Source organism: Aythya ferina (genome assembly GCF_964211825.1).
Source record: "Aythya ferina genome assembly, chromosome: 5".
NCBI classification, from domain to species: domain Eukaryota; kingdom Metazoa; phylum Chordata; class Aves; order Anseriformes; family Anatidae; genus Aythya; species Aythya ferina.
Genome location: NC_140301.1, coordinates 10,733,910 through 10,753,889, shown reverse-complemented (window position 1 = coordinate 10,753,889; position 19,980 = coordinate 10,733,910). Strand labels below are relative to the sequence as shown.

The window sequence follows — 19,980 nt, the reverse complement described above, 5'->3', positions numbered from 1 at the left end:
AATTAAAATACGTAGCATATAGTTGCTGTGTTTTTCTTTTATTTTTTTTCACTCCTTTTTCCTTTCTTTTGCTACATGTTAAGGTAAACACACAAAAATGCTTTACAGAGAACTATGACTTGTCATATCCCAGTATTAACAACAATCCACAGATAAATCGTAATCCATGTTGAAGCAACTGGCATATGTTGCTGTTGCCCTGCACTAAGTACCTGTTGACAAACACTGTTACCACATAAGGTAATTACCCTCACTGTTGAATTTTCAGTGACAATCTGAGATTATCAGAACAAAAAGAAGGTAAAAAAATGACACAGAAAATGCCGTCTTATGAGAAGTAAATAGCGTGCCACAAAGCTCACTCCTATCTGCTGGAGAAAAATAAAAGCAAATTAAGATAAATTGTACATACTTATCTCCATCTCTCTTCAAGTGAGATGCTTCTGGTCTGTAGAGAACTGTTCGGGCCTGGAGTGCTGAATTCCTGATTCTTTTCTTGTGTTTTTTTTTCCCCTCCCTAAAATGGTTTCGTTTTCCAAGTCTTTATGCTGTGACTTGCAAGCACAGAGGGAACAATGAAGACAGCAGTCTCTGTTGGTTGTCTTTGTCTTTTCTTCAAGAATTAGTGCAAACTTTGTAGGGAAGCTTAACATGGATCCTCCTCCCACCAAAAAAAAACCACAGGATTCACCATGTTTAGCATGCTGAAAGGTTGTATAGCTCAGCCTAACTGCAGGGTTAGAGTAGCTGTTGTTGGGATATGAAATCTGGAAAACAGTAGGATGCAGCAGCTTGTGAGAGAAAACTCCATGTGCGTTAGTCCTATAAAAGTTGGGTGAGGCAATGCTTCAGGGTTAAGTCTGAACAGTTTTAAAATCAATCACTGAAGATTTAATATACTACATGGTATGCTGCAGTGTTCTCTGTTTCCTAGGTTTGAAAGTGATGGAAAAGCAGTTCTGCTCTTTATTATTTCTTTTCTGTGATAGTGGTGAGGCACTGGAACAGGTTGCACAGAAGAGCTGTGGATACCCCATTGCTGGAGGTGTTCAAGGCCAAGCTGGATGCGGCTTTGAGCAACGTGGTCTGGTGGAACGTGTCCCTGCCCATGGCAGAGAAGTGGAACTAGATGGTCTTTAAGGTCCCATCCCACTCAAACTATTCTATTGTGCCCCATTTTTCTATCAAACAAAAGGCTAGACCCAACCTTCAAAAATCTTCCTGTACGCCTGAGAATTGCCTCTCTGCCATTAGAGAAGTGGTATGTAGACAGAAAGGTTTACATATGGTGCAGAATATCCAAGACTACTCTAGAATCTGCTGTATTACAACTTTATCCTGGTCATAGACTTTAGTAAAGCTCATAACATCAGTCTCTACAAAATGAAAATAGTCTCTTGCTTATTTTCCATTTAGTAAATTCTGATTCTTGTGTTCTGTGAGTTTCATATCTTCAAGGTAATTGTGCTTAGTCATTTCTGTATTTCTAGAAAGCATTAGTAAATCCTGTGTTCTGAATCTAATTTACCATACAGTGTTTTTAATACATCATTATGTCTCTGTAGAAGTACTATCATAAAATATTTTCTAACTAAAAAATGAATCTGTTTAGCGATTTTTCAAAGATGAGTCCAAATCACTTCATTTGATTTAGAAGAAAGGCAAATACATAATTTTGTGACAAATTGCATGTGAAAAATGATTTGTCAAAACAGTGTTTAGTTAACTTGTACACACATTAGTTTGGGAGCTGAGCATACATTTTTCACATAACATTATACTGTAATGGTTTAATGTACCATAACAGTTAAAATTAGCACATTAGTAGGGTTCTTCTACAACAGCTTATCATGATATTACAGAGCACCACACTGCGTGACATGCTTGCACACATTTATTAAGGTGCCGTAGAAAAGTCACAGCATTAAAACCTGAATAGCCTGGAAAACTAAGAAATGAAGTAACTAGGGATTGGTTTAAAATTTCAGTGAAACCTAGTTAATGAACTTGTGTTGATATGTACAGTCATGCTTGTCTTCTGCCCCATTCAAATGCAGTGGCTATGGGACCTCTCACAATATCTGAAGCAAATTACTTCTCATTACAGCCAAAAAGGATGGAAAAGGAAATTGCATCTCAGGGGATTATTCTATTCCATTTTGATCCTGCTTTCTTGTCTGCCCATGTTACCAAGCTATGTTTATGTATTTCAAAAGCAGATGAGGAAATAAGCATGTCTTGGATGGTTTGTTTTCTTCTTTTTTCCCATCCACAAAACGTGACTAGTTGCATTGCAGCTAAAATACATATCAGGTGCTTTTTGCTGTACGCTTGTTTAGAGAAGCACAGATTGAAGGTATTCGAAGAGTGAAGATCTTGATCAGTTTTATGATAGCCCTGTGCAATGTTTGAGGTGGTATGTCACAGCAACAAGCACTTTGCTGCTGGTGATATATTGCTATAAAATAGCAGAAGGCTAGCTTTACAAAGCAGTTTCTGATTATGGTCGTTTCTGTTCTATTCTTTTTATTTTTGCCACTCTATTCTCTCTTGAAGAGAAATGGTGTTGAGGGGAGAAGTGAAGCTCTGCCCATTTTACTTGAGTTAATTAGTGGTTTATGCCACAGATTATCTTAATTTAATGAATAATGTTGCAAAGTTGCATACCAGGTATGGAGAGGAAAATGAGATGGTTTTCCCAGTTTTATAGGCTACATGGAGGAACTAATTCCCCCAAAAGTCAGGAAAGACTTCTTGTTCTTGTGTTATATATAGGGGTAAACTACAGCATGTCCAAGCTGTTTTGTATATGTACTTGTCCATTGCTCTTAAAAGTTGCTTAGTTTTATAGTTGAATATTTCATCTTCTGCCTGGTATTGTTATAATGAGCAATAAGGTTTGTGTACAGTTTTGCCTTGTCCTTCATTAGATGTTACAGTTTTGGGCCAACGCCTTTGGAGAGCAGTTGTGGGAAAGCAAATGAAACCTGATGGGAGTGTGGGGAATTTGAGCTGAGCAAGGATTTGAATAATATAAAAATAATCTGTATGCAAAAGCCTTATCATACAATTTTCATATTCATTAGAATATTGTTTTGGACATGTTCAGAATTTTAAACTATGCTGTGTTTTCAACAGCTAAATAGACACATTGATCCCAATTGTTAAAAGAAATTGCACAGTAAATACAAGCACTTTGTTCTATGTTTTGCACAGCCATCTACATACTCATTGCACATCAATATGAGCAATTCCATGTGATCTCCATTAAGCTAAAATACTTTTATAAGCTAACTATGAGCTAAAAATATGGGAACATTTGTCTTCTTTTTCTTCTGTATCTTTTTTTTTTTTTTTTTTCTTCTAAAAGAGTGCAAGGGACAAAAATACACTTATAACTTATTTTCCTCAAGTTACTGGGAACACTGACTGTTTGTTCTGACTTTTAGAAATGCAGTCAGTGACAAGAAAATGCTGTTCTCAGAAAATTAGCTTTATTAAAAGTTCAGCTGGAAATGAGCGTAGTGTCCAAGCACTTTATATTTGATTAATGGCTAAAACTTTTAAATAATAAATGCCGTAAAATAATAAGAAACCATCATTTGCATAAAGAAAGAAAGAAAAAAAAAAAAAGAGCAAATTGAATAGCAATTAGGAATTTATGCTCACGCTATGTTACTCAGTTTTTCTTGGTGGCTTACTTTGTAAAGAATTTCCCATTTACCAGGTTGGGCCTCTGTTAATAGGGGCATCCTTTTTATGTGTGCTAAACCCAACACAGCACCAGCAGTACATAAATAGGGCGCTCTTCCCTTTTGGATATATATAACATATTAAGTTGACTTTGTGCAGTGTGAACAGGTCTGTACTACTGAGAATATGAATAATGTTGGTTTCTATAATTGCTAACATCTGGCTTTCCATAAATCTGTTAAATTACATGGAAGCCGAATTAGATTTCTGTGTCATAAGTAAAGCAATTACATGGAACTCTGTAGGCAATATGGCTTTATATTCATCTGTGAAATCCTTTTAGTTTTGAACTGTGAAAGCTACCCTTCTAATTTGCACTGTGATCCTGCTGCATACTATATATATGCTGCTCAAAAAGCCCTTAATACGGCAAAGAAAATATTGGCAATTGAATATCACTTTGTGAAATCACCAAAAAGCGAATGCCGCAACTATGCCTTGATCTTCAACAATAACCAAAGAAATGCAAGCCAAAGTCTATCAAAAAGAAAATAAGGTATTTTAAAGAATATTTTAAGCCTCACTGTAACTGTTTCAATATAATGCATTTGATAACAGTTTAGTCATAACTCTCTTCATGGCCTTTACCTCATGTGACACACTGGCACTTGTTAACCAATGAACAGCAAGTTTTAATTTTTCTTAGTGCAATCCCTTTTACACCACTTATAGTTGACCTTTCAAATTCTCAGTAGTGCTACAGTATGCATTAGAGCAATAATGTTCTTTTTTTTTGGTGATTAAGACCATCAAAGCAGCAAAATGCACCAATTTTAGGGAAGTCTGAGTGATGAGCAATTGAATCAAGCTATCAGGCCACTGGGATCATCTCTGACAAAGGACTGGCCCACAGCCCAGGAGTGAAGCCCTTCTGCGGTGTAATTGCCTTCTGGCTTCCCTTTTGGTCTGTGAGCAGAAAGGAGAACAGCAGTTTTCTCATGCCCTAAGCCCCAGACTCTTGTGCTGGCTGATTTTGCTTTTGATCAAACCCAAGGGGACTAAAATATTTCCAGTTGTTCCTGGAGTATTTGTGAACTGAAACCAGCAAGTTTACTATCCAGGCCAGAGGAAATGTAGTGATTTGGTTGTTACAGATAGTTTCCTTTGGCTAATTGAGAGAATTCTTAACATCTTTATATAAGTTCTGGCTTTCTGAGGAGATGACTAGTGAATCCATGGCACTCTACCCATGAGGTAGGGCAGCTAGCGGTGAGATCCCATTTAATTAGAGTTTAGGTAATTTTTCTTCTTTAATTCTACTGAATTTTAAAAATTGTTGTTTTAGAGAGGAATTAAAAGTACTCTTGGGTAGTACTGTGAAGAGTTATAAACTTCACCCTAGCAATAAAGGCACTTTAAATGGTAAGTGTGAGGATTCTTCCTTGTAGTTTCTGAATTTGTATAACACTCTTTTGGAATTTTCATGGTGATAGAAATCCTCAGATACTTTTAAAGAACTGTCTTCTCTAGCCTTTTTCACACTGTTTCCTATAGCTTTCATTATTAATGTGGCAACAAAAAAGCCCCACCGGTTTACTGGTATTTTATCTGGACAATCTGTCAATATATTAAGAGCAGTCCAAAGTTATTTTCTGAAAGAAATACCTGCTTTCCATAACGTCTTTATAAAGCTCATGGCTTTCACTGCAAGAAAAAGAATGCTGTATAAACTCCCTAGGTAAATCCATATTGCATAATTATATGTTACCCTCTAAAAGCAATTTTAATGGGGTACTGTAATTCACTTTTCTTCAGTGTATAATGATTTTCTTTTGTTGCTTCCTTTTTTGTGTCATTGCTAAATCATGGTTTTCCCACATAGCTTTGTTCTAAGATTTTTTTGGTGTTGTTCTGTAAGGTGCCCCTTTTTATTTTATCTTTTATTTTTAAATTCTCTTATACCTTCCAGCAATGGGAATAGGATGCAGTTGATAGCTGTTAGTGTGGAAACATTGATCATGCTAGGAGCTTATGAAAAATAGGGCCTTTCTGTTTTGTTGTGAAATCCAGAACAGAGAGTGGTCCAACACACAGAAGGTAATTCTCCTCACTAGTTGCCAGTGACTTGAAAAACACTATACACCCTGTTCAAGTTCATCAGTGATATATAGTTCCACTAGTTCTGTCAGTCTCAGCCTTTATAATTAAGCCTGCTGGTGATAGTTTAAGAATTCTTGGTGGAATCAAAACAAACAGCAGATAAGTTTAGAAAAACAGCGTTTAATATTTATCAAATACATACGGAAGATGTCAGAAAGAAGGTACCCACCAGCAAAGCAGATTGGTAATACTTAATATAGAAATAACATTTGCCCTGTGAAAACAAATGTCCAAAGCATTATAAATCTGCTGTCTTACAGATATCGATGAGTGTGCCTTAAAGACCCACACCTGCTGGAATGACTCAGCCTGCGTGAACCTGGCAGGAGGGTTTGATTGCCTCTGTCCATCTGGACCATCTTGTACTGGAGACTGTCCCCACGAAGGTGGCTTCAAGCGGAATGGGCAGGTGTGGACCCTGAGGGAGGACAGATGCTCCGTTTGTTCCTGCAAGGTGAGATCCTGGTGTTCTGGATTTCAGGAGTTGTTTAATTCTCTGGGCTCATGTCAGACACCCCATATTGCAGTGCCACTGGCATTGGCAAAATGCTAGCATAAGCCCAAGGCGCTGAGGCAGAAGGTAAGCTCTGCTGAGGGGCACTGAAGTTGTGACTGGGAAATTTTGGGGGGACAGACATTTTTCCTATTGTGGAAAAGTGAACACAATTGAATAGCAGCTAACCCCAGAGGACTTCTTCCATGTTGTCCTGTGGGCCAGAGCCACTCGGGGCATGCCTCCATGAGGATCTCACGTTGCCCTTTAACACAACTTTCAGGCAATCAGCACGCTTATTCTAGATGTTAAAAATGATTTTCAATTTCTGTTTCATATGAATATGCATCTCTTAGGACAAGTGCTGTATGTAGCCAACAGCAGCCCTCTTGATGGTGTTGCCCTTTAGTTGGAATACCTATCCATTAACTTGATACGATTCCAAGGTTGGAGGACTTAGCAGCAGGCACTAAATTTCCTCCAGTGAAGAAGGGTGAAGGCCAGCTTTCTCCTTTGCATCCCAGCTTGTCTCTGTCAGCAGTTCTTCCCCTTTGGGCAGAAGCCAGGCACGGTACAAGTAGGTCTACTTCAGAAATCGCAGAACGCTTTATTTACTTATTTATTTATGATTGTTGTTGCCTAACACTCCCTCCCTGCTCCCCCCCCCCTTCCCCCCGAAACTGACCTTTCATTTCTGACTTTGGTGATAAACTTAAAAGACCATTTGACTCTTCTTTCTTCCTTTTCACTGTTTTAAAGAGGGGTCCTGTCAGTGATATCACTAGAATTTTAGAAAGGCACCAATCTGCAAAGTGGTTGATCTTTTGTGGCCACTTTGAGCTGGTATGTTCATAGCACTGGTAAAGCTATGCTTAGATACAGCAGGAACGCTCTTGGCTCTTGCATCCGTAAAATGAAATTTTAGCCACTGTGAAAATCTGAACATAAAGAATGAGAAGTAGCCTATCTGTCCCCTGGCTGTGAGCTGCAAAAGCACTAGAGAGTTTGGAGAGGTGATGAGAGACAAGGTATTTTGAAGTTGAAAAGAAGCTGAAAGCCTCATCATTTCTGTATTGCAGTAGTGTATCAGAAGGGGAAATCAACACTTCAGAGTGAATAGAACCCACAAGCTGCAGTGCTGTTCGGGGCTCAAATGGGAATATATTCTTGTTAGTTGCTATATTTTTTACTTCAAGTAGCCGTAAGTTCCCTAAAACTCCTCCCTTCAGAAGCTGAAATGTACAACTCCACTGAATACATATAAAGCTTTTATTGTAATCTTGGGGAACAAGCTGGCTTATGAAAGGATTTCCAGTCAATAGAATAAACAGTTTAATGTATGTGAAGACATCTGGTCTGCCTTTGCAGAGCTCTAACTATTAGTATTCCCATTTTAGATTGCTTATAATTTGTTTTCTTTGCCATTTCTCATTGCACTTATTTCTTATGTTGAAAGCCCTTATTAGTATATGAAAATACACAAAATGATTAACTAATGCATAGATATTTTAAAGTAAGCTTGGCAGTGTTTGTTGCTGTGACTCTTCCTTTATGTCTTCCTCATTTTCTTTTTTTTCCTCTGTGAATTAACATTTGCATTTTATTTCACGTCAGTAGCTGCCTTGTTTCAAGAGCCAAATTCTTTGCTATAGAACAGGGAAAACAAGGAGAGCTCTACCTCCATCTTATCCAACCAGAAAGTAAAGTCTTCTCTCAGCATTTATTGAAATTGTTATTGAAACATATTTTATAAATTGTGGTAGCTCCCAGTACACCAGACTTCTCAAACCTATTGCAGGGCTCTACTATTTTCATGTAGTTGCATGGAGGGCTGGTCCTGCTTGACCCTTTTGCAGCTTGCTGATTTTGGTGAGGGAAAGGGCAGAGTATGACTAAATCATTCCTTGTATTTCTTACTCTAACTTTGAAATGATCCTACCCACTTGTTTTCTCTTGGAGACAAATCAGTTTTTCAGCTTTAAAAAAATGTTTTCTTTTAGCTTGTGTTTTGCTATAGTTAATATAGAAAAGGCTAGATAGATGTATATTGTGCAGTGGCTGGAAGACATGGATCCTGTCTTGAAAATATTTTAACTTCAAATGGAAATCAAGTAGCATGCTTAACTTTGAAGTTCATTAAGTGATGCTATTTGTGGAGTAGAATGCTGTCAAATACAAGAAGTTATATTACTTCAGTAATATCCTGAAGCAGAGTGCCATTATGGAAGCACAAGGGATTATTCTAGTGTTCCATCACCCCAGTCTCTTCAAACTGTCTGCATTCACCTGAATGGGGACAAAGTTTACATAAACACAAACTCTTGAAACTTAATTAGCTGACTGTATAATTAATGCAATACCTTAGGTATATTTGGTACATACTCTACAAGTATCTTCCTGAACTCTTGTGGATTTAATACACAAGACTGATAGGAATTTGAAGGGGAGTGGGTAGTTGTTTCCTTCTCCCAAGAGGGGGGAAAAAAAAAATCCTGCTGTATGGTCTGGCTATATGTGGGCTTTTGAGTTTGTTGTCTAATTCAGATAAGCCTCCATTCCAATGTGAAAAAAATCTGGGGGGTAAGCACAGCACTGGGAATGGTGGGATGTGCACAGGTGAAGGGTGTTCCTGATGGTGAGAACAGTGAGGTGGTTTGGTTTGGTTTGGTTTGGTTTTTGCAGGGTCTGACTTCTGTCTGATCGGTTTTGGGGTTCTGTGGAAACTTGAGTCACTCTTTACATTGATTCTCTTGTGTGTCACTTTTTCCTTTGGTAAGAATAATTTTGTGTTCATGTCACTGATGCTTCTGAAACCTGTAGAACTGCTTCAGTGAGGAAGGCGGAGAGAGAGGTACTAACAAGATGCTATATGTAATTATCCCATCAAAATGAAATGAATTATTTTCTGTGTATTTCTCAGTTTTTGCTATCAGAAAAACAAAACAACCAAAAAAGCCCAAACCACAATGCTAATATAGAACTGCAAAGACACAAGTAAGATGTAGCTTAAGAGGCTTTATGTCACTGCAGCATAGGGATAAAAATGTTTTTTGAAAGGCATGGAACTAATGAGGTTGTAGATAAAACACAGATGCTTAAATAATAGAGATTAGCAGTGTATTATTAGCAGTGTATTATGATTACCAAAAGGTCTCTGGCAAAATCATCGAGCTTTGTCAGTGCTCTGAAATACAGAGAGTGAAGGCAATGTAAAAGGTTAGCTGCTCCCCAGAGGTAACAGCACGGTAGCTCAGAGTAGCAAAGTACCAGCACCATCACCAGCTGAAAGGGGAATTGGAAAAATAATCTTGAAAGCTTGGAAAGTAAATTGGGCTCAGGCAGATAGGTTATTGCTAACCATTATTAATCAGCAATCCATTATGGAACAGAGAGAGCCATTATTGGTGGCATCAGGCTGCCGAGACACGTGGCCCAACTCACCTGGAGCTGGTCATCCAGGTGGAGCATTTGTGCTGGGCTGCTCCTTGATGTCCTCCCTCAGGAAAGGGTGGAAGATACTTGTGCTTTTCCACCTGTGAGTACAGAGATTTGGTCATAACTTGGCAGCAGGGAAGGTTTTGTTTGTTTGTTTGTTTGTTTGTTTGTGTGGGTTTTATTATTCCCCGTGCTGCATCTGGACCTGTCCAGCAGGTGTGGGTAAGGAATTGGGCTGCAGGCCATCTTCCTTACTTTGTGATTTACTCAAACTGCTGAGTAGGGAAGCAAAGCTTTATTTATTACTATGGCTTCAGTGAGGAATCAGCCACAAGTACGGAATACTTAGTTATCTTAATTTGATGCAAAGCTGACTAAAGACTAAGACAGTCTAGCCTTATGCCCTTTGGCTAGGAAAAGCACTTGAGAACCATATTGAGCTAGCATGTTTTCGGCATTTCTGTAATTCTGTGTTCTCTTTAACTTTCCTTGTTAGGCATAACAAGCCATTTTAATAATTCTTATAACAGAAAGCAATATGTTAATCAGTCCAAAAATGCTATGAAATGCATCAGTGATGCTGACTGACATGGTCATTATGAGTCAAAATACATTCTTCAAAATACAAGCAGAACAGCCTTCTCCTATGCTATGTGCTGAGGTTATGGCTTTTCTGTCTGCTTGTGGAAAAGACGTCGTGGACTGCCATGCTTCTTTTTAGTACTCACATTTTAAAAGCTTCAAGAGGAAGTAAATTTCCTTGTTTTGATAGGTATCCCTTTTTTTTTTTTTTTTTGGTGGCAATGAAGAAGCATCTCCCACTTGCATCAGGTAGAGGTTTATAGATTCAGAACAAGGTTCTGATGACAATATGAAAAAAATCCATTGAAGTGAGAGCAATTTTGCAAATGGTGCAACTGTGGTTCACTCCTCTCTCAACACTACCTTCAAATTGGCTACAGGTGACGTTTTGTTAGAATAAGGAGTAATCCAATTATCTGCATTAAATGCAAAAGAATTTAATGTCAAAACTCTTCAATAATCTCCTCATTGTTAACTTTGATTTCAGTTCCAAGTCTACATGTGGCATATCAGTATGTTGGCTCACCTATAGTAAATGCTATAATTTCAAACACAATAGCTCCCCTAGTTTTCATAACTAGAATTAAAATCAATTTGGCTTTCTCTGATGCAAAGAGAATATATCCTTTTCTCTTTACCTGCTGAAGCAAATCTTCTGTTTATCTCACACAGTTATGTTTAATCTCCTTTAACATAATGTGCCATCCAATACAGTAAGTAAATATTTAGCAAAATCATATTTTGGAGAGTCTGTGGAATATGGGCCCTTTTTAGTAGATGAACAGAGTTATAATGGGTGGTGATAGTTTGTACTCCATTTAGCTTTATGCTGGTGTACAGTAGGTCCAGATATGGAACAGAACCAGTTGTGAATTCAGAGTAAAGAACTATTAGTATCACTGTGATTTTGCTGCATGGTGCTCCTATGAATTTAAAGGGACCAACCTTATACCTTCCACATATTTATTCAAGTTATTTTCTTCACAATTCCATAGTTAGTCAAAATAAAGTGAAACAGATATTGCATGTAGTAAAGAGGCTACTGGTTGGAGAGTTCCTTGGTGTAACTAATGAGAAAGAAAATTTTTTCACATTTCATCTGAGGTACTGATTTATTTTAAAATATTTATTTTCAGTTAGTTGCAGACAGAAAAACACCACTCATATTCAGACAGCATTGAATCAATTGCACTAACAGAAACTGGGACAACACTGGTATTTGAGGTATTACAGCTTGCATGATCGAGTCCTTATGTTGGTAACATCTAATATGTTAAGAACTTGATATTTTCTGATATGTGAAAGACATGCTCTATGATATGTACAGAGTGGGGCTTTTTTTGGGACGCTGATCTGGCTTGCTTTCTGGTGGTTTGTGGTTGACAGTAGGGCAATGTGTCTTTGCAGGATGGGAGAATTTTCTGCCGGAGAACAGCCTGTGATTGCGAGAACCCCAGTGCTGATCTCTTCTGCTGCCCAGAGTGTGACACTCGCGTCACCAGCCAGTGCCTCGACCAAACGGGGCACAAGCTCTACCGCAGTGGGGACAACTGGACCTACAGCTGCCAGCAGTGCCGTTGCCTGGTATGGGTAAAGTGTTTTGGAGGGGAGCAAGACTAATGATTGTTGTTTTTAGCTAAATGTACTTGGAAGCAGGTTGTTTGCTCTCTCTTCACCTGCTTTTCAGACTAAGGATGATACTAAAGCACTTACAGAGTACGCACCAAATGACAGAGTACACACCAAATGACACACCACCAGTTTTCTTCCTACTGCTGAATAAGTAGGTCTAATGACTGAGAAGAAAAGCTTGACAAAAGCTTGGAAACCTTAACGCTATATTAACTTTTTTTTTTTTTTTTTAAAAAAAGTGTTTGCTTCTGACAACTTTTATAATGTCATCTGATCTTTAAATATTTTTTAAAGATTCTTTCACATGTGATGGATTTTGATGGAAGAGTTTCAGTTTTTAATTTTAAACCTGTGTTATCAAAATGGACAGGGCAATTTTCTTTTTTAATTCAGCAGAAGCTGAAAAAACGGAGGGCCAGTGCCACATGGTGAATTAGAAAAGAAAAGGAAAAAAAAATAAAGAAAACCAAAATTACTAGACAAACATACAAAATAAAGAACATTCTTTTCTGATTAAGCACTGTAGATTATCTCCCTACCGCTTTAATTTTTGTACAGATATACTAATTAGTGCAGCAGTGAACTTCATTAAAATTATCAGTTTTCCATTTATAGCTGTCTGTATAACATTGTTTTTACGTGTGATATTAATCAAGAGGTGTCTGAGCATCAGGAAACAAATTACATTCAAAGCTAAGTTACTGTTAAGAGATAATTATCTGTAACATAGAGCAATAAGTATTGTATTTTGTATTCTCCTAAGGTGGTTTTTATGTTGGCAAAAGAACAGCAAGAAACGTTTGCAGACAGCAGCAATGGCAAATATAAAATGTGAGGTGTTTTACAAAGGATGCTGAGTTTGTGGTCAGCATTTCTTTGCCTAATTTTATGATTAGGTTAACAAACATACAGAACTAAAAGACACCAATTCAGTAAATCCGTGCTTTATCTATCTATTTTTTTTAATGTTTTTTTTAAGTTCCACTAAGTGGAAGATAACATGTATTGCAGGTATTGTTCTAACAACTCTTCTAGCATTTGACAGTAAAATAGCTTTTGACTGTTGCTAGTTAGATTATGTTCAGTGCTTCTCAAACATGCTAACTTAGATATATTTGCATTATTATTTTCCTGTTTAAACAGTTGCTGTGACTGCATGGAGATTTTATGTGACCATACCCCATAAGGGCATAAGTCTGCAAGGCCATCTCTGCAAAAATTGTAGGTTATGGAAAGTTATTGTAAACCAGTATTTAATGCTGTCTTTAAAAAACCCAAAGAACTCAAGTTCTCTTCCTATGGTGTTGTTTTTAGTCAAGAAACAAGCAAATGATACTCTGCTACATTCAGAAAACTTTCAGTATTTAAATATGCAGTTACATGATCAACCAGGCTGAGAAGCTGATCCATTAAATCTATTTCAATTCTGGCAAAATAAATGTTTTCCATTTGACTGGATGCAAAGTTAGCTAACAAATGGAAATGTATTCAGTGAGCTTTGTTTCAATTTTTACAGGAAGGGGAAGTGGACTGTTGGCCTCTTTTGTGCCCCAATCTAAACTGTGAGTACACAGCCATTTCAGAAGGAGAGTGCTGTCCCCACTGCGTCAGTGACCCCTGCCTGGCTGACAACATCACCTATGACATCAGGAAAACGTGTCTAGATGGCTATGGAATTACAAGACTTAGTGGTGCTGTATGGACCATGGTGGGATCTCCTTGTACAACCTGCAAATGCAAGGTACGATGGACAAGGTTGAATGGTAATGGAAACGATTGTTACTACATAAAAACAGGGTCATTTTCTGCCCTTGGAAGCTCATATTCAGATTGCTGTGAAGTGAAGCAGACCTGAGGGCAGAAAAAGTAGCATACCAAAAAAATGTGTCTTATGTGGTCTGCAGGGTGGAAACAGAACAATCTGTGCTTGTTTTCTTCGAAATGTTGAGCACAGCTATGTAATATCCTAGCACAATTTACAGACGTTCTGTTGGTGAGCCTTTCAGGCATTCTTAGTATGAAACTAGGCTAACGTTTTAATAATTAATTCATGTGAATGATTATGAAAATGTCTTTTGCAGAACTGGTAAGCAGAATCAAGAATACTAATACAAGTTTCACCAGCAAGTATACAAGTAGAAACCTCATATGAAGGCACTTCCATAAGAGAAGTGGGAGGGAAATGCCATAGTTTCTATTCCCTATTAGTTTCTATTCCATTGTCATGTATTTTGTCCAGTGGCTCTAAGGCAAAAGAACAGTCTGTCTCCACTTTTCCATGCAGTGATGATCCCACTGGGCTACTTTTCTGTGCCCCTCTTGCTTACTATCCCTGCTCTCAAAAATTTTGTATGGTTTTCTAATCAGTGGGTCAGCATGAACAGGGAGAGAGTAAGGGCACACCTGCTTTATTTGCCACTCTCTGAGTAAATCAGAGAGGTCACTGTGTAGGGAGTACTCTAACCCATAAGTATGTACATAATGAACACTGCCAGCAGTTTTCCAGAGAAAGGATAAAAGCAATTGTCTCTAAACAAGGCAGATAATGCAGAGCAGTGTGTGCCAGGAGGAGCTCCAGGCTAGCAAGCTCAGCCTCCGCAAAGTGCCTATGTTGGGGCTGCCCAAATGTAGGAGGGACCAGGACTTTAGAAAAATTATTTTCCAGCATTTTCTGGGAGTTGTTTCAGGCATTGTTTCCCAAGCTGTTCTCCTATCACAATGTATGCAGTGTGAACCTTGTGCCTGGATGCTGCACTTCCCCATTTACTGAGCTTACAGTTTGAAATTGTAACCTTTCTGGCATCTGGTCTGGTCCACTAGGTTCCTGCCTGCTCCTGCCCTTTGCCACAGTTCACTGCCCTTCAGTTGTACATGAGTAAAGGTTTTAGAGGCTGTGATATAAGCAGAAATGGCAAAATGGTCCAGATTAAAAAGTGCAATTTTCTGTAAAGTTATATTTATATTTATACAGAGGTGATGCTAGTGATCCATAATATGATGTTCCTCAAAAAAAAAAAAAAAGTGAATTTCTAAGTGGTCAGGAAAAAGTATCTTAAGGTAGCTGTCACCAAAGCCAGTCACTGTGGACTTAAGGCTGTAGTAGATACATTCTGTTTACAAAGGACTAATAAAAACCAGATGACAGTATCCTGTTTGCTGCTATTTTCAGACTCCATGGAAGCTGAACCATGAATTCTGTGCTTTGTATCACTCTAAGTGAAAACTGATCTTCTCTTGCTTTTTAACAAAAATTAAAAAACTGAATTATGAAAATACTGCTTTATATTACATAAAATATTATTGTGTTCACTGTGGGAAACCAAGCTGTTGTTTCAGGGCTGTAAATTATGGAAGTTAGCTTTTCTGCCATTCTTCAGAGTTTTTCATATTGATTAAACCAAGAATCTGAAAGATGGGCATATTTCAGAAAAATCGAGAGCTTCCCAGTATGGATCAGAGTAAAACTCTCTCTGTTAACTTTCTTGCATGGGACAAACCAACTCGAATCATCTTTGTTGCTGTTGTACTGTGTTCTATCATGAGGACCACTGAGTTGTTTTACAACCAGATTTGTAGTTCATATGTAGTTCAGGTTAGTTCTGTCTGTTGGCAGATACAGACTGTACAGAGAGAAAAAGAACAGATAATTAGAGTGCTACTTAGAAAAGCAGCCTCCTTAAAAAGCCATCCCTGTTGGGATCTATGAGGACAACCTGGGATGATGGCTTAAGCAGGTGTTTCTTGTGTGCGGTAGAATTACCTCTGCCAGCTACGATCCCCTTTGCTCTTTGTAGCTTGTTCTGCAGCAGTGATTGACACCTGCTTGTTTGTCTGTGCAGAATGGGAACGTCTGCTGCTCAGTGGATTTAGAGTGTCTCAACAATAACTGATGTACTTGAACTGGACCGTGCTGGGGGAGGAACACTGATGAAGTTAACATCTGCAATGAAGCCGTATGCGTTGGTGTTTTATACAACAGACAATTACCAAAGTCTCCGCATGAGGAAGATGTTTGGGAGTTGCCTTTGGGACCTATCACTATGCTCATCCTTGCTAGCCTTGTCCGGGTGACTTACAGTACAGCGCATATAAGTCAGTGGTTGTTAAAAGTTTTCAGTGTTGTAAATTACACACTTTTCCTGTCAAGACATTTGCAAATATGTTTAAATTATTTCATGGGTAAACTAATGCTGTATTTTTGTTTTAATTTGTGTATTGACAACATGATAGAATTCAGCTCTTCTTCCTTTGGATCTAGATTTTACAAACAAAACAACCTGTTGTGGTTTTGTCCCATGATATCACATACTTAGTTCCAAGGTCCCTGTCGGATGTATTTATGAAAATATGTATGTATGTACAGTCAAATTGCATAGTACTTATATTTCACATCTGTCCAACATTTTAAAACATTCAAAGGTATATTTGATTGGACAGAATGGAAGTAATCAAAGTCTGTCTTTAAAAAATATAAAAATAAATGCCATGAACTTAGTGAAATAGCAAAAAAGCACTTTCTTTTCCAAATGTGTGAAGTAGCAGCAAGACTCCTATAGCAAGAAATGGTACTAAAACTTACCCTCACCATTTCAACACATGTTCAGAAAAGAACCATTAGTCTTTATCAGTGTTCTATTTTGCAAGAGAAACTACAAATGCTGCAAAAGGGTATAATTCTTCTGAATTGTGCAACGATAAAACAGTCAGCCTTAAGATGAACTAATTTAAAATGACTAGGTTAGATTTTGCTGTCAGTTATAACATCATTGATTAGTTCAGAGTTTTTTCTTTTTTGTATTTACAGTAATAATGATGTCCACCATTCTCAGTTACTGCTACAATAATGACAAAGTGCAGAAGCAGCTCTACCAGTGACACGCAGGACAGTAGATCTTAACGCTCGGTAAATCTCATTACCCAATTAACAGTTCAGAAACAAGTTTTCTCTTATTTTATGACATTTAAAAATATTTAGTTTTAAATTTACCATGCACACAGTGTCTTTTAATACATAAGTTTAGAAATACAAATGAAAACTCTTAGCCCTATATTGAGGTTAGAGTTTAGACTCTCTTCAGCTTATGTCTATTCTTTTTTTTCATGAGGCTAGAAAGTTTGTGGCATTAGAACAAGAATATATTTCTATGACGATGGTACCTACAGATTAATGTCACCTTTTTAATGTGCTGTTGTATTTTTTTCTGCTCATTTGTGTAGTGTTTTTTGCTTTTCATTTAATTAAGCACTGAGTATGTGGGAAAGAGTGCAGAAATAAGTATAGTGAATACAGTCTGGAAAGTCTATATTTGTGAGGTTTTCATCGTTTCATGCAGAAAAACTGAAATAGATAAATAAGAATGAAAAAATGAAAAAAAATGAAATGAATATAAAATGAAAAAAATCAAGTCTTTTAAATCAAGTACTATCATGTTTCTTATAAGGAGAAAAGTGGAAAAATATAAAATGACTTGCTATCACTCAGATAATTTTATTCCATTTTTTTAAACATTACTTGTTTTATCTAACAGGTCTGTGTGGTAAAGTTAAATTTATTTTCTTAAAATACCCCATCATTTTCAGCTACTAATGTATTTGACTATATTTGCATTGCCCTAATGATTGTATAATAAGGGAAACAGTTGTGTTTTATATGATACTCAAAGGATGTTTGTAAATCATGTCAGCTCATTTTGTATATCACATTGTAAAACCCAATGGTAATTCAGTTGGATGAGATATCCAGTGGGCTGAGATATAAAGGGGAATGATTTAAAACTTGTGGGCATCTAAATAAACTCCTATGTACAGATAGCTTTCCTTTAGTTTTATTAACAGAATTTTAAAACACTGATCACTGTCCTTTCCAGACCTGAATTCATGATGTTGCTAAAAGGAGGAGTGTTTGCCTCGAGTTGTAGTATCATAATTGTAAGAAATACTTCATTTATACTTAGTAAGACAAAATCTTGTATTCCAGTCTGTCACATACCATGTATTTCTGAAGCTTTGTGAATGGGATTAATGACAGCACAGGGTTTCAAAATCATTCTTTTCCAATTTAACTCACAATAGTGAAGCCCTTTCATAAGATGGTTTCTGGAAGCTTCAGACCTTGTTACAATGGTATTCGACAGGAGCACGGAACTTTTTCACTGTGCATTCTGATTTCCTTCTAGAACCCAAATGCAGATTAATTCAACAACACCCTTTCAGAGCATTTTATACAACATTATGTCATTATCTTCAGAGTAATATGGCTTGAATTGTTTACTCAAAGTCAAGATATTGGCACAGGCTTCTTTGTTTATGTTGCATTTTAAGCAGTTATGCTGCTGATGAACTTTTCCTTATGAAGCAACGTGATCACTAGCCACATAACATTTACCTTCAGAGTACTCAGAAGATACAGCCTCAGCTCAAAGACCAGACTGAGGCACAAAATTTAATTCACTGTGTTCTTCTGTTACTAAGGTAAGAACTTTCAAAACCTCTTTCGAGAGGCCTTGATGAGGATCCCTAATCCCTATAAAACTATCAGCACTACAGTAAAAATGCGAAGAAATAGTGATGCTAAGAAATAGTGATGTTTATTGTATATAAGAGGTACAGTTATAGGAAACATAATTTCTGGAAATCTCGTTGTGAGATGATCCTTCTCTCTGCTCAGTAAAGAACAATGGTATTAACGTGAGGAGGACCGCCACCAGACCTTCTGTGAAAGGCAACTTCCTGCCGGTTAAGGGACTTGCTCCAAACCCTCACTATAGGTAGGTGGCATTTTGTAGCTGTTTCTACTTATTCAGGAATATTTCCACTGCATGTAACATTTCTGATGACAAAAACTGAGAAACAGAAAAGGAAATGTCTTTTTCTTCTTCTTTTGGTAAAAAGCTCAGCCTAGGTACTAGACCAGGACATTGTATTGTGTCAGGCACCTCTTGTGAGGAAAGTGACCGCTCTGTTCTACTCCTGGTGTTATTTGCAAACCCACCTGCTGAGACAAAGCAAGTGCACCTCTGTGTTCCAGTATGGTGGCTTCTAGAGCCACATGACCACTCTAGTCACTATTTCAGACCAAAGAAAATCCAAAGTATTGCACAGAAATGCTAGTACCTCCCTAGTTCACAAGAGTGTGTGGGAGATTTATTAATGTCTCTTTATTGTCTCAGAGACCTAAATAACAACCGTCTTCCAGTAACATATTTTCTAAGAGGTAGCAGTTCTCAAGTACATGTATAATTGTGTAAAACGTTTAATTAATAATATCTTTCCAATCAGATTGCAATGACAAACAAAATATTTTGTGGTTTTGTTTTTTATTTGTTTTGTTTTTCTTCTGAGGCAAACAATACTGTTTAACAAAACCAAAGTTACAATGTCAGCAGTGATTACACAAGTGGCGGAATAGATTGTAGCAGAATTAAGTCGTAACTCCTATGAGCAATATGGGAACGTCTCCTCACATCTAATGGTACTTACAGAATCATCACTAATGAGAGGATTTTAAAAGGGCCCCATGGTACAGATGGAAGTAAAATCTTGAGTGAGTGTTGTGATAAGACATAATTGTTTGAGGAACATATTCCGGTATCAGAAATAGATACCTGCCAACAAGCTACTGTTCCTCTTAAGGTAGACCTTTGGAGCTCATCCAGATTTAAACTGGTACAAGGAAGATAAAAATCAGGTTCTGATCTTTCTGCATCAAAATACCTGTAAGCAAAAAAACTCACAGCAGCATAAATTAGAAAAATAAACAAAACAAAACAAAAAAAAAGTCCAAGCTGAGGGTGTCTGAATGCTTCAAATTCAGTTTTCCTGTCTTCCTGGTAAAAATCAGCAGTAATTCTGTTTCAGCTGGTCTTTGATTTCAGAGAGGTGTTAGTGAAGCACTGGTATTGCTTGTAATCTGCAAATGTTTTGTGCGGATGATAATAGTATTATTTCTTGCTGCCAGTGAGCAGTCCCACATAAGAAGATTTAGG

General features: G+C 37.4%; 1 protein-coding gene across 5 annotated transcripts in view; it reads left to right on the top strand.

Moving 5' to 3' along the window:
• Positions 1-16,489, top strand: part of NELL1 (neural EGFL like 1) — a 287,963-nt gene extending 271,474 nt beyond the window's left edge. For 3 of the 5 annotated variants that reach the window (XM_084520790.1, XM_084520791.1, XM_084520789.1), the window contains exons 17-20: positions 6,114-6,307; positions 11,771-11,947; positions 13,512-13,736; positions 15,835-16,094. In XM_084520790.1, coding sequence (XP_084376916.1) covers positions 6,114-6,307; positions 11,771-11,947; positions 13,512-13,736; positions 15,835-15,885 — 647 coding nt within the window. In that variant the 3' untranslated portion in view covers positions 15,886-16,094. Of the gene's footprint in view, positions 1-6,113; positions 6,308-11,770; positions 11,948-13,511; positions 13,737-15,834 lie in introns of all 5 variants that reach the window. The other 2 variants (XM_084520793.1, XM_084520792.1) reach the window with 1 other exon arrangement.
• The last annotated feature ends 3,491 nt before the right edge of the window (positions 16,490-19,980 follow it).